This window comes from Chiloscyllium punctatum, chromosome 27 (assembly GCF_047496795.1).
Source record: "Chiloscyllium punctatum isolate Juve2018m chromosome 27, sChiPun1.3, whole genome shotgun sequence".
Classification (NCBI taxonomy): domain Eukaryota; kingdom Metazoa; phylum Chordata; class Chondrichthyes; order Orectolobiformes; family Hemiscylliidae; genus Chiloscyllium; species Chiloscyllium punctatum.
The window spans coordinates 25,528,326-25,543,507 of record NC_092765.1 but is presented as its reverse complement, the minus strand read 5'-3'; the positions used below and the strand labels follow the sequence as shown (position 1 = coordinate 25,543,507).

The 15,182-nt window shown below is 38.3% G+C and overlaps 1 protein-coding gene across 2 annotated transcripts in view; it reads right to left on the bottom strand.

Annotated features, from left to right (window-relative positions):
* runx3 (RUNX family transcription factor 3) overlaps positions 1-15,182 on the bottom strand; it is a 154,827-nt gene that overhangs the window by 40,723 nt on the left and 98,922 nt on the right. For both annotated transcript variants that reach the window (XM_072548353.1, XM_072548354.1), the window contains exon 5: positions 11,855-11,959. In XM_072548353.1, the coding sequence (XP_072404454.1) occupies positions 11,855-11,959 (105 nt within the window). The remainder of the gene's footprint in view (positions 1-11,854; positions 11,960-15,182) is intronic.

The following is a 15,182-nucleotide window of genomic DNA, read 5'->3' as shown; positions in this document are numbered from 1 at the left end:
GGATAGTACAAGGGAAACATTCCACTATCTATTTCTTCAGGTTTCATCCATAGTTACATCATTTCTCCCATTCTCTTCTTACTCCTTGTGTCATGTTGATTGGCGAATGCAAATTTTAAAAATCTGGATTCAGCACTGAAATAGGATTAATAATCATAATTTTCCAAGATTGAATTCTCCATCGACACACTGTTTTCAACATCTCACTGGGTGATCTTGTTACATTGGTACAACTTCTCAGCTTAAGTTTACCACTAATCTGTCAATCAACTGTGTATTTATTACATAATTAACAGGCTAGGCAGTACAGGGACACAGGTAACAGGTTCTCTCGCATCTGCCTCTGTACAATGATAAAGCAGCCGGAAGTGAGATTGCCTGGGTTAACGTAAGTGATAAATTAAGATACTTTTGTGTACTTTCTATAAAAAAATCTCTTATCCCAAAAAACAAACTCAAATAACTCAAGTTGAAACATGCTCCCATTGAATAAAACAAAGTCTCACCCACTGATAACCAAAGTGATCAGTTAATGAGTCTTTCCCTGACATTTTCTTTCTCTGTCTTAAAGAATATTTGGTATTTACTTTTAGTATCTCTGCAGAGTTTTGGGTAAGTTTATTGGCAGATCAGATACCGCATTTTGAATGAAATGTTTATGTAATGATTTTTGAGAATATTAAAATACACATTCAGAGGAAGAATAATTCTGTGAAGTTTGAAACAAAGTTAGACATGAACGTGTCTGATCCCTTAATAATACGGTAATCCACATGTGCACAATTCACGGGAATGTTTTCTCCCTCCCTAAATGTGACTGAATCCTTTGCAACAAGACAGATGGTAACAGCTAAGGGGGGTAAGCAGTGGTTTTAATTACGGTGTTTCAAAGTAGTAAATCTATTTCTTGAAATTATTACTTGGTAGATGCACACCTATTTTTGAGAGAAAGTGAGGACTGCAGATGCTGGAGAGTCAGAGTCGAAAAGTGTGATGCTGGAAAAGTGCAGCAGGTCAGGCAGCATCCAAGGAGCAGGAGAGTCAACATTTTGGAATCAGGAATGATGAAGTGCTTACATCCAAAACATCGACTCTCCTGCTCTTTGGATGCTGCCTGATCTGCTGTGCTTTTCCAGTGCCACACTTTTCGACTCACACACCTATTTTTGTTGAGTGTTCAATAATTATGATTTGGGTGATTCTGCATTTATTTTAGGCTGACATTTATAAAACGCTTAAAAATTGAATGCTGATAGCAGTCAAGTGTGAAGCATTGCTGTCAAATCTCACTTTATAACATGAGCTGCACCTCTCACTCTGTCCGTTAGAAGCAAAGCAGTAATTCATGTGTTTACACAAGTGCACATCGGTGCTACATCCCTTTGGCTGTTCTTACTAATGGCAGAAGGGCGTTACATATAAAATTCACTTCCTTACAAATCGTTTTTTCATTTATATCACACCTTACCGCATCTAATAAGTATCTGAAATTATCACGATAAAGTCCACTGACCTCCCTTACATAGACAGTAAGACAACCTTCATATTCATAGCAAGGCACCACAAAGAGTAACTAAATACAGAAGACCAGGTAAACAGACTTTAGTTCTGTTGATTTCAAGGGAAATATTAAACCAGTCAATAGGAACAGCTCCTGATATTTAAACAGACTCAATGTGAAATTCTGGCATCCAACTAATTTGTAGACATATCAATTTGAAACTGTTTGTTGTTTTCCAAAAAGCCTACATAGTTTCAGATGCCTTTTTGCAGAGGTGTTACATCACCTTGCTTATGCAATTAGGAGTTGGACTAGGACTCGGACTGGATTCTTTCATGTAGATGCCAATTTCACATCAATATTCACCTTCAGCTGTTTTGCATTATGATGAAAGTGGCAGTGTAGCTGCAGCTGATGGTTACTTTGATTAGTGCTTTTGAAATGTTTTTCAGTTCTCATAATGGTTAAGTTGGAATTCTAATGGTTTAATTGATGGTTCAGTTGTGTTTTTATTTGTGTTGACAATGGAAGATGTGTTTCTGCTTCGACAGTTTAGTTGATTCTGTATTAATTTTTGTTATGGTTGGAATGTGTCCTTATCTTCAAGTACACTCACATATGGTTGGGTATAAAAATGAACCTATTTTCCCAATATATCCACACCTTATAACCAGGTGCCTAAGCACTGCCTTCCTTGGTCTCACACCACTGCTTTCTCATTGAAATGTCAAAACGATGGAATTCAAATTTTGTAACACCCCCTCAATTTAAAGCTAAAGTTCAAACTTTTTCAAATTCTCACCCCTAATTACCAAATACTTCACTGCGGTCCTCATTAGTGAACTACATCATATTCCAAAAAGTATAAAAATGAGCAGCTCACAACACCGAGTATTATGTACAGAAATATTCAACAAATTGAACAGCCAGTGATTATTTTTCTTTTACAAGTCAAATAATATTGGAAAATCGATACAAAAGCTAGATATATGTGACATAAGAACTTAGTTTACAAAAAACTTAGGAATGTGTGTTCTAAATGAGCCTGCAGTAAGAACTGAAAGTTATGGATGTAAATAAACTCCATTGTATCACTCAGCTGCTCAATGGCAACAATGAGCAAATTTACTTTTAAAGGAACCTTCAGAGCGGTTTGGTGTCAACGTGGACTTGATGCCAATGCCTTAGCATTTTACTACCTGAAGCAAAGTCTTTCATCAGGTGATTTTTTATTTAAGGAGGCAGAAAACTTCCATATATATTGTACTCTATGTTCATGTGGAGGTCTGTAATAAGTGTAACACCTATACAAATCATAGATAAAGACATTCCATAGATAAGTGTATTATTATTCAGTTCCACCTGCTTCTTCCTTAGAATATAGGAACAGGAATGGGTTGCCCCTCCGTTCGAATCTGTTCGGATATCCCTGATTTGGAGTCACACCCACATGCACACACACACACGCACATAAGTTTGTGAGGTGAATTTGCACTTGCAGAATTACATTGTATTTTGCTCAAAAACTGCATGAATCCATGTAAGATTCTGTTAATCCCTTTTTTTTAGATTAGAATCCGTCTGAACATTGGGGCACAGACAGCCTTACACAGGGCACTTCACACCTTCAATGCATTATCTGGGCCAACATGGCACCTATTGTTAAAGTTCATTGAGAATGTAACTTTAAGAAAGTTCTGCGATTTACACATGAAAGAACTGAAACCAACATGCCCATTCTAAAAGATGAGAGGCTTAACAAACAATCCAGGTCTTTTATAATATATAATTTCAGTTATATTAGTCAGTAAACCTTTGCAATAAATTCTGTGTCCTAAGATCTTATATTCCACGACCAGCTGATTAAGGAGCACCACTCTGAAAGCTAGTGCTTCCAAATAAACCTGTTGGACGACAACCTTGTGTGATTTTTAGTTCTGACATTCAGTTATGTCTCTCAGCTGATTGGTCTCTCAGCTCTGTTTATCCACCTTAGTCTTATAATGCTTCTTATTGTCATCTAACAAAAGCCAGTTTTAAGATTTTCAATTGATCCGCAACCTCAGAAGCTTTTGGGAAATAGAGTTTGGGATTTCCACAACACTTTAAGTGAAGAATTACTTTCTGACATAGCTCCTGAGCAACCTTTCTCTAACTATAAGGTATTCTCCTTTGTCCTCACTAGAGAACACAGTTTCTTTCTATTAATCCCATCCAGTCCTTGAATGACCTTAACATTTTCAATAAATTGCCCTTTAATCTTATTTATTCAAGGGACTGTGATGATCTGGCCATTATTCCCAGTTTGGCTACAACCAACCTATATTGTCACCAGATCACCTGTTTAGACAGTGCAGTCATATCATGAAGTGCTCAGAGAGTTCACTTGCATTTACATTTTTTTTCTATTTTAATTTTTGGTTCATAACCAACTTCATGAATGCTACAACAGTGCAAGGCCACCAGGAAACGTCCAACAACTGGGTTCTGGTCAATGAGACCGCAGAACCTAAGGCAGAGTGCAACTGATATTGTGTTTTGCAAACCATCTGAAAATAATACATCAGTACCAGATAACAGGAGTTCATATTAGTGGACAATGCCTTCGTTTATCTCATTAACAGGCCACACTGCAATGTGCAGCATGTACTTAGACAAGGAAAGATACTACAGTGCTGAATGGGTTAAGAAACTTTCTGCCACAATTTTGTACTCAGTGTTTTAAAAAAACCCAGCAGGCGCGGTTTCTTAACGGAAAAGCATAGATGATAATCATCTCCTGAAAGCGATACATTGCATTCAGAGTAACATTTCTTGTATCTGCGTGTTACATGCTTAACCCTTTTAGTATGAGGTGTGATTAGCAACTTTCAAAAATACTCTCACGCTTTGCTCGGTCACACACTAACTTGATCAGTATTCTACTTTTAACGCATAGTTTCAGGCATTAATAACACTGAAGAAATATTGTTGAAAAATCAAAAATTTCTTAGCCACAAAGTAAGCTAAAAGAAAAGTAAACTTGCTATTTGATACTCTGCAGCTGCATAAATGCCCTCTTCAACTGCTTCAAACATTTCCACTTGACTCAGTGAACAGGTTTGTGCAGTTGTACAACATAATAGATCATTTAATTTTATTTGATGTCTTGCAGGATAAGGATTGATCTTTGTGAGTCCCATCAAATGATATTTTGCAGCAAAAGCATCATTTTGCTCAGTCAGTAATCAGAAATGAACTGTCTTGGGGCATGATGGTAGTGTCCCTACGTCTGGTCCATAAAGTCTGGATTCAAGCCACCTGCCCCAGAGGTGTGTTATGAAATATCTGAGTAAGTTGATTCAAAAGAAATAACCACTAATGACCCTAAGGGGGTCATTACTGACCTAACATTTCACCACTAAAGTTTGGCTCTTGTTTCAAGAAATTTATTTTATCTTTTCATTTGCTATGTCACAGTTCTCAGCACCAATAAAACTACCTTGTGGGAATCTAGATAATGTTTTAAACTTGTTGACTCTCACTCATGAACTCCCTCACTGGTATAATGTCAAGTAACTGAATCCAAGTAAACCTGGATAGACATGCTGGCTGAATATTCACTCATTGGTTTGGTAATGGGGAATAATTAAATACATTATTTGTTTTGGATGGTTTCCTAAAAGACTGGTATAGTTCACCACATGTGTTAGATTGATTCTAATTTTGCTGCAGAAGCAGCAAGATAATCTCACTGAAAATCTCTTCTACTAGAACACATTTTAGAAACAGTACAATTTCCAAGTTATTTTGTATCATGTAAGGGCAACTAGGGATGGGCAATAAATTTGGGGCCCGGTCAACAACACCCACTTCCCATAAGTGAATACAAAAAAAAGGACACAGGACACCACCTATAACATGATTGGTGATGGCATAGTCAGTTCTGAAATGGAACACTGGGGTAAAGCACCACAATGGCTAAACTTATCAAATTATCAAATTACAGTCAGTCTATGTGTGAATTTTCAAATTATCCTACCTCTCTTTAGAATTTCCTGTGTTTCATAAGTCTTTTAGTTTTTATTGTCCTGAAATTGCTGGTCTACAATTCTGAAATGGATAGTAAACTACTAATCAAGAAGTGAACTGCAGATCTGTCCAAGAGCATGGCAGCAGGGCAGGTTCATGAACTTTGTGGATATTGCAAAGGTGCAAGTGGGCGGTACAGTTTTATCTAACTTGTTATTGTGTGCAACCAGCACACAAATTGAGCCCAAAATCAGTGCACCTTATTTGCTTGCACTCTTACTTTAACTTATGCAGAGAATAAAGGCAATGTCCATGGAAAATCGTTGCTGTGAACCTGGACTTAAAAGTACCTTATTTTGAATTAATTCATGCCTATTTAAAACTGAAATATCCTCAATTGGTGGGCTATGAAAGGCAAAGAGTTGGTTTCATCAACATCTTAATTTGCTTTAATGGTCTCTTAATATGCTTACTTCTTTTTATGAGATGTTTACTTGCAACACATTCTGACATAAAATACTTGGATAATGAAATAAATGCTTTTGCAGATGAAATTAAAGCGACTGCACTGATCTTTTAACTGTTCATGAAAGCAGTAACTATTATGCTTAAACCAGAAATTTCTGAAACTATGACGGTAAAGTGGTCCAATGATGGCTCAGTTAGTGACCACTGAGCACCTAAACTAGTTAAATGACATACACCATCCTCATTTAGCCATGCAATCCTGTTCATTTATGGTCAGTGGATCAGTCTAAAATTCAGGATCTAACATTATCCTTGGGAGCTCAACTGGATTGGAAGTGTGCATGTGTTGATGTCAGGTGAGGATAGAAGCTAATCAAGCTGCAAGTAGCTGACCCTCACTATCAGGGTGAAGAGATTAATATTATTTCGCCATACAAATACTGAGCAAATAGAATATACTGGGAAGAGGATGGAAAGTGAGGAGAAATTGACAAGGAAATGTATTGAGCCAAATGTAAATATTCATGGAGTAACCTCAGCACAACAGAGTGGGTATTCTCACCATTGCAGACACGACTGTTTACAGGGGCAAATTATAGCAAAAACATTGCTGTATTTAGTGCGATTGCTTTAAAATCATAATGATTAGGCATGTTCAAATCTAAATGGCAGGTGGTGGTTTAGTGGTAATGTCACTAGACTAGCAATCCAGAAGCTCAGGTTAACATTCTAAAGACATGGGTTTGAATCATAGCAGTTGGTGAAATTTGGATCCAATTAAAATTTAGAATACAAAAATCTATGCGAATGGTTGTTTAGAGTCATAGAGACATAGAGATGTACAGCATGGAAACAGACCCTTCGGTCCAACCCGTCCAGACCGACCAGATATCCCAACTCAATCTAGTCCCACCTGCCAGCAACCGGCCCATATCCCTCCAAACCCTTCCTATTCATATACCCATCCAAATGCCTCTTGAATGTTGCAATTGTACCAGACTCCACCACTTCCTCTGGCAGCTCATTCCATACACATACCACCCTCTGCGTGAAAAGTTGCCCCTTAGGTCTCTTTTATATCTTTCCCCTCTCACCCTAAACCTATGCCCTCTAGTTCTGGACTCCCCAATCCCAGGGAAAAGACTTTGCCTATTTATCCTATCCATGCTCCTCATAATTTTTTTAAAACTCTATAAGGTCACCCCTCAGCCTCCAACGCTCCAGGGAAAACAGCCCCAATCTGTTCAGCCTCTCCCTGTAGCTCAGATCCTCCAACCCTGGCAACATCCTTGTAAATCTTTTCTGAACCCTTTCAAGTTTCACAACATCTTTCTGATAGGAAGGAGACCAGAATTGCACGCAATATTCCAACAATGTCCTGTACAGCCGCAACATGACCTCCCAACTCCTGTACTCAATATTCTGACCAATAAAGGAAAGCATACCAAACGCCTTCTTCACTATCCTATCTACGTGCGACTCCACTTTCAAGGAGCTATGTACCTGCACTCCAAAGTCTCTTTGTTCAGCAATACACCCTAGGACCTTACCATTAAGTGTATAAATCCTGCTAAGATTTGCTTTCCCAAAATGCAGCACCTCACATTTATCTGAATTAAACTCCATCTGCCATTTCTCAGCCCATTGGCCCATCTGGTCAAGATCCTGTTGTAATCTGAGGTAACCCTTTTCGCTGTCGACTACACCTCCAATTTTGGTGTCATCTGCAACCTTACTAACTGTACCTCTTATGCTCGCATCCAAATCATTTATGTAAATGACAAAAGTGGAGTGCCCAGCACCGATTCTTGTGGCACTCCACTGGTCACAGGCCTCCAGTCTGAAAAACAACCCTCCACCACCACCCTCTGTCTTCGACCTTTGAGCCAGTTCTGTATCCAAATGGCTAGTTCTCCCTGTATTCCATGAGATCTAAGCTTGCTAATCAGTCTCCCATGGGGAACCTTGTTGAACGCCTTACTGAAGTCCATATAGATCACATCTACTGTTCTGCCCTCATCAATCCTCTTTGTTACTTCCTCAAAAAACTGAATCAAGTTTGTGAGACGTGATTTCCTACACACAAAGCCATGTTGACTATCTCGAATCAATCCTTGCCTTTCCAAATACATGTCCCACAGGATTCCCTCCAACAACTTGCCCAGCACTGAGGTCAGGCTCATCGGCCTATTGTTCCCTGGCTTGTCTTTACTGCCCTTCTTAAACAGTGGCACCACGTTTGCCAACCTCCAGTCTTCTGGCACTTCACCTGAGTCTATCGATGATACAAATATCTCAGCAAGAGGCCCAGCAATCACTTCTCTGGCTTCCCACAGAGTTCTCAGGTACACCTGATCAGGTCCTGGGGATTTATCCACCTTTAACCATTTCAAGACATCCAGCAGTTCCTCCTCTGTAATCTGGACATTTTGCAAGATGTCACCATCTATTCCCCAACAGTCTATACCTTCCATATCCTTTTCCACAATAAATACTGATGCAAAATATTAATTTAGTGTCTCCCCCATTTTCTGTGGCTCTACACAAAGGCTGCCTTGCTGATCTTTGTGGGTCCCTATTCTCTCCCTAGTGACCCTTTTGTCCTTAATATATTTGTAAAAACCCTTTGGATTTTCCTTAATTCTATTTGCCAAAGCTATCTCATGTCCCCATTTTGCCCTCCTGACTTCCCTCTTAAGTATACCCCTACTTTCCTTATACTCTTCTAAGGATTCACTCGATCTATCCTGTCTATACCTGACATATGCTTCCTTCTTTTTCTTAACCAAACCCTCAATTTCTTTAGTCATCCAGCATTCCCTCTACCTACCAGCCTTCTCTTTCACCCTGCCAGGAATATACTTTCGGCATGGTGGCACAGTGGTTAGCACTGCTGCCTCACAGCGCCTGAGACCCGGGTTCAATTCCCGCCTCAGGCGACTGACTGTGTGGAGTTTGCACATTCTCCCCGTGTCTGCGTGGGTTTCCTCCGGGTGCTCCGGTTTCCTCCCACAGTCCAAAGATGTGCAGGCCAGGTGAATTGGCCATGCTAAATTGCCCATAGTGTTAGGTAAGGGGTAAATGTAGATGTAGGGGTATGGGTGGGTTACGCTTCGGCAGGGCGGTGTGGACTTGTTGGGCCGAAGGGCCTGTTTCCACACTGTAAGTAATCTAATCACATTTCTGAAGGCTTCCATTTTCCAGCCATCCCTTTACCTGCGAACATCTGCCTCCAATCAGCTTTTGAAAGTTCTTGCCTAATACGTCAAAATTGGCCTTTCTCCAATTTAGAACTTCAACTTTTAGATCTGGTCTATCCTTTTCCATCACGATTTTAAAACAAATAGAATTATGGTCGCTGGCCCCAAAGTGCTCCCCCACTGACACCTCAGTCACCTGCCCTGCCTTATTTCCCAAGAGAAGGTCAAGTTTTGCACCTTTTCTAGTAGGTACATCCACATACTGAATCAGAAAATTGTCTTGTACACACTTAAGAAATTCCTCTCCATCTAAACCTTTAACACTATGGCAGTCCCAGTTGATGTTTGGAAAGTTAAAATCCCCTAGCATAGCCACCATATTATTCTTACAGATAGCTGCGATCTCCTTACAAGTTTGTTTCTCAATTTCCCACTGACTATTGGGGGGTCTATAACACAATCCCTTTCTTATTTCTCAGTTCCACACAAATTACTTCCCTGGATGTATTTCCGGGAATATCCTCCCTCAGCACAGCTGTAATGCTATCCCTTATCAAAAATGCCACTCCCCCTCCTCTCTTGCCCCCCCAAAACCCCCCTTCTATTCTTCCTGTAGCATTTGTATCCTGGAACATTAAGCTGCCAGTCCTGCCCATCCCTGAGCCATGTTTCTGTAATTGCTATGATATCCCAGTCCCATGTTCCTAACCATGCCCTGAGTTCATCTGCCTTCCCTGTTAGGCCCCTTGCATTGAAATAAATGCAGTTTAATTTATTAGTCCTACCTTGACCCTGCCTGCCCTGACTGTTTGACTTACTTCTGTTCTCAACTGGACCCGTCTCAGATCGATTCCCATACAATATGTTTCCCCTATAAGAAACTTTTATCTTGCACAATGGCATCTTATCAAACTTCTCTTGTAATTTTAGGTATTTTATATTCTCCAGTCTCCCTTTAATCACATCAAATACCACTTCCTCAAAGAACTCCAATCAATTGATTAAACAAAATTCCCCTTTCACAAAACCATGTTGACTCTGCCTGATTACCTTGATTTTTTTTAAAGAGCCCTGCTGTGACTTCTTTAATAATATTTTGTAATGTCTTCCCTATGACAGATATCAGCTGGCTGGCTGATCATTTCTAGCTTTCTGTATTTCTTTCTTTTTTTGAATAAAGGAATTACACTTGTTATTCTCCAATTTAATGGAAACGTCCCCAAATCTAGGGAATTTTGGAAAATGAAAAACAATGTAACAATTATTTCACTCGCCACTTATTTTGAGGCCCATCAGGCCAGAGGATTAGTCAGTCCACAGCTTCAACACTTTGTTCATTACTACTTCTCTGGTGATTATTATTTTCTTGAGCTCCTCTCTCCCACTTCCTGACTTGACAGCATTTTCTTCGGTGTTACTTGTATCCTTTGTACTATCCTCTATAGAGCATGGAACTAATAGAGTTACATATCCAAGACTGCTTGCTGGAGGCATTATTTTGTTGACACATTCCAGAAATTTTACACAGCACTGGCACTCAGAGAAAATACATCTTCTGAACATTTTCTTTGCTCGTAAGGAGATATGCTCCTCTTAACCTGGTTCCTTATCCCTATTTAACAGCATGCGTAGTTAGATCTGACTGCTTCATTTTTGAACAGAATTGTACTCCCAGTTTGGCCACTAATGACATTGATCCCTCCTCTTTGTTGACAGTTATCATTGTTTCTGGATTAGTGGTGCTGGAAGAGCACAGCAGTGCTTTGTTTGACTGGCAAAAACTACCAATGAAGTGCAGGGTTCAGCCCAGTTGGCAAGTAAACTGCTTGGTTCCTTGGTTCAGTCTGTTGTACAGGAGATACAACAATCCTGAGACCCTGTGTATCTGAACAAAATATTTTTTAAAAAATCCAAACCTCTGATTTGAAATCACAAAGATTTGAACACCTTGACATAACCGGTAAGCATTTTGGGTACATCAGGATCATAGCCTGCAGGGGTACAAACTGGCTGAACCCAACAATATTCTCTATTTTGGTCCAGTTCTATTTATTTATTGACAATAATGGAAAAACAACAAATTATTCAGCTAAGGATCTTGAATATTTGTGATGTATATACTACTGTTAAGGAGCAAATCAATCAATCAATCAATGCCATAGCTGTTCTATGTACAACCATAATTTAACATCAGTATCTCTCACTGATTCCAATACCAAGATTACACATTGGACAATATGTCAACTAACTTGTTGATTTTCCAGATATGATTACTATTCCTAAGTATTGGTGTTCAAAGTTATTAGCTTAAAAATACTGAATAATGCTGAATGAATCAGTTGCCTTTTTAACACTGAATCTGCTCATTCGTGAATTAAACACTATAATTAATTAAAGCTGATTAAAACCCCTGATTTGAAATACCTCTTAAGCCTGTATAAATACTTTCCATGTTACTTTTATGACATTCATTTAAGGTTTTGGTGTAAATATATAATAACTGATATCACTGTACAACATAACTCTGAATTCACATTACAAGAGTGAATACACCTATTCATGAACACTTTAACTTGTAGTAATTACTGCTGATTAAAACACCAATCTCAGATGATAATTAATCCTGAATGAATGTATTCAATGTTTGGTATTTATAAAATGAGCTGTAACTTACTGCGAGGCTCTCTAGGTCCGTCCACAGTGACTTTAATGGCTCTGTGGTAGGTGGCAACTTGAGGAGGGCTGGTGAATACAGTGATTGTCAGTGTGAAGCTTTTACCTACAAGGGGAGAAATAGAAAATATTGTTTATTTTGCCATGTTTCTGCCAGACACGTCAAGCATTGAAGACTGGAAAAGGAAAGGGAACAGGAAGGGGACAACATTCCTCAGTTGTCAATGTAGAGTAGCTAAAGCCGGCCGATGCTGATCTTTTTTTAAAACACAGAAAACTAAAGTCTATTATGAAATAAACCGTGATGGATGCATTGGGGATGGATTTAATTAGTTTCAGGCTGCTTCTCTGTGGGAGTACCTTTTGCGAGTGAAGAACCAATGAACTCGCCTTACCTCAACTTGCTGTAAAAATATTTTTAAGACTTTTGTTTCCAACATTTCACAATATACTAGCTGAAGCTTGATTTATAGAAGTTAATAGTTATGTTAGGATTTGTCTGTTTGAAATAGGGTGAAATAGTTAAATAATTGATTGACTATGAAGATTATTTTTGCCAAGCAGATTTTTCTTCACCTCCTGCCCTGACTCACCTCCAGACTTAATCCTCATCAGTAAGGTGGGATCTTTCTGTGCAGTAGTCGTCATCTAAACTGTTCACCAAGTTGTTATTTAGAGATGGAGTACAAATAAGTCAACGTAATTCTGCATTTTTTTCAGCTGGACCCATGTCGGGATGGTAGAACCTCAACAATAACTATCAAGCAATGATACAGCTGGGCATGGTTGCTGGATGTGCAGGCATCTTTCTTAATTAAATCACCTGGTCAGATTCAAGCATTCTCTTGCATTGAGTTTGCAACCACCATTTATATTGGTTTAATTCCTCAATGTCGTTCAGCAGTGTCTATTCACTGGATGAGACAAATGTTATTTTAACAAGTAAATATCATTCATATTAGTCTGACACAGCAGTACAGTCCATCAGAGGGCAATGCAGACCCCAGAATTTAGAAAGAGAGTATGCTTTCATCAAATATGAGAACCATTATTGTGTGGTTTCAATTGAACCAAAAGTAATTTGACTTAAAAGTGCTGTGATGTTTAGACATCTTTGTGGATAAACACATCCATAAATTCAATACGTTGCTTTGCAGGCAGCTCAACACTTCTTCATGAGTATTGTCCCTCTGGTGCTGTAGCATCACAAGCAAGGCCTGGAATTTCCACTCAATTGCACTGGGTTTTTTGGAGAAATTTGGGTAAAATTGAGATAAAGATTGCTGAATTCCATTTCAATTAAAGCTCTGCGTAGCTCAAATTACCAAGGTGTCTTGTGCTCATTTTAAAATCATTGTGCTGTAAGCAGGACCCCATCCACTTTGCCAGAGTAAATTAAAGATTTTTAGGGCTTTCCAATAATTGCACGTATTTTCAGATTTTCGAGAAGGCTTTTGAATTTCAGGTGCAAGGACACTAAAGGTAGACTTCAAAAATTTTAAAGTGTGATTTATTTTGTTTCAACTTACAAACAAACTGACCACTGCTCCTCAATGCAATGAGAAAATAGTATGAATATTTTAAAGGTGAATTTCAGTCATTTAAAGTTGTATTACTCAGAGCTGATGGGTGAGCACTGTGATTGTAAATGCTTATTTTTGTGATAAATTGAATTTCAGTTATAGAGTCATAGAGAAGTACACCACGGAAACAGACCCTCAGTCCAACTTGTCCATGCCGAACAGATATCCTAACCCAATCTAGTTCTGCCTGCTCCAATTATCACTTTCCAAGGAAAATAATTTATAATTAACTTTCTTTGAAATTATTATCTAAAGAGTCAGAGAGTCTGACAGCACAGAAACAGACCCTTAAAATTCTGCCCTATAGCACTGATTTATGGTAGATTTTGAATTCATGCAAATGGTTTGACTGTAAAACTCTAGGCTTGAAAAATAGTTTCAAAAGAAGAATAATTTTGACCACAATTTACACTGGAATCAGTAACTGAGCCCAAAGCTGAAATTCTTTCCCAAAATGTGCACTCTAAGGTCCTAAATAATGGATTTAATTAAATAATAATAGTTACCTCACTTTTTTTAAACTACTGGATCCAGCTATTTAAAGTGAGCAGACTAATTGCAGAATAAGGAGGTATAATAAATTGCTATTCTATTCTATTCTACAATCACATATACTTTTTTGTACCATTGAGGATCAGCTGATCTTTCCTACAAAAGATATTTGCAGACAATTCTAAATCTCAATTTGTTATTACCGAGAAACAAAAACATATTTCTTTGCCTGATTTCCTCAAATCTCTAGTATCCAAAGCTCAAGGCATTAAAGGAAAATGAACAGAATCTGGAAACACAAAGCCTCAACATTTCAAAGCCCAGAAAGGCTCATTACTGCAGCTGGGAACAGCAGCCACAGTATTTCAATTAAATTTGACAAAATCACCTTCTGCGAGACTATTACAAGTTTGGTTCTGTAAAATTTCACATTGGCAACATTAAATAATTTTTGAACTGTTGGTAAAATCTGACATTTCAACCTGAATGATCAAGTTATGTAAGGCAACAGCAGCAGTACAAATGGTCTAATGCGAACCCAGCTCATCTATTATTTAATTGTCTTCCAATTTTCCTTCTTTGGTTCTTGCATCAAGCTAAATTCAACTTTATGCAAATTGAATGGATTTAAAGATTTGCTAGATGACAAAATATAGAATGTTTGCATAAAAGTTGATATTCACATTTTCATGAGATTGAAAGGATCATTTCTTAAAATTTACAAATTTATTTTTTGGTGCAGCTACTTAACACTTATGAAGGTGATATTATGCTCAACCAAATCCTGTGATGTGGTTCACTGCATAAGGCTGTTTTGGGGCATTCTTGTGGTTCATTGTGGCTTGTGAGAAAGGGAATCAAACTGGCCATGCGTCAACATTCACTTTAATAGCAGCACTATATTGATTCTGAACTTGCTCTGTAATCAGATTTACCAACTCAATTCTTACTTACTGATCATGAGTATGGATCAAACAATTATAAGGAAATAGTAATCTATGCATTCCTTTAGAGCACTTCTATAACATTGCTGCCTTTCTCAGTTTTTTTTCCACATTAGCAACAGACATTAGAAAACAGTGTTTAAACAGGACTCATCAAACATCAGTTGAACAAGCAATGGGAAAGAATATGATTTGAGGTAAATCTGGTACAGTTTGACCTGATTGAAGTGAAATTGTGCTTCATGTTACATTGTTCCTTTTAAGTAAAAATATTGACAGTAAAATTGATGCCTGTGAAAATGTTTCTCTA